The sequence below is a fragment of the Trichinella spiralis genome (assembly GCF_000181795.1).
Source record: "Trichinella spiralis strain ISS 195 chromosome Unknown Scfld5635, whole genome shotgun sequence".
Taxonomy (NCBI): Eukaryota; Metazoa; Nematoda; class Enoplea; order Trichinellida; family Trichinellidae; genus Trichinella; species Trichinella spiralis.
The window spans coordinates 1-292 of record NW_003532574.1 but is presented as its reverse complement, the minus strand read 5'-3'; the positions used below and the strand labels follow the sequence as shown (position 1 = coordinate 292).

General features: G+C 49.3%; 1 protein-coding gene across 1 annotated transcript; it reads right to left on the bottom strand.

Annotated features, from left to right (window-relative positions):
* Positions 1 to 107: 107 nt before the first annotated feature.
* Tsp_14798 (conserved hypothetical protein) lies at positions 108 to 292 on the bottom strand (the record flags this gene model as incomplete). Its single annotated transcript, XM_003366656.1, has 1 exon — positions 108 to 292. A coding segment is annotated over one exon (185 nt), but the record flags the coding sequence as incomplete, so codon positions are not given.

The window sequence follows — 292 nt, the reverse complement described above, 5'->3', positions numbered from 1 at the left end:
CCGTCGTGAGTTTCGAAAAGAGTTTTCTTTTCTTTTTAAGGGACGCATTCCCTGGAACCGGGTTGTCCGGAGATAGGGATTCTGGTATCCATAAAACGCCGACTTTTTCACGGTGTTCGGAGCGCTCTCGTCGGTACGTGAAAATCCGAGCGACGCCTGGTAAATCTCGTACTTGGTCGTACTGATATCCGCAGCAGGTCTCCAAGGTGAATAGCCTCTGGCCGATAGAATAATGTAGGTAAGGGAAGTCGGCAAAACGGATCCGTAACTTCGGAACAAGGATTGGCTCTAA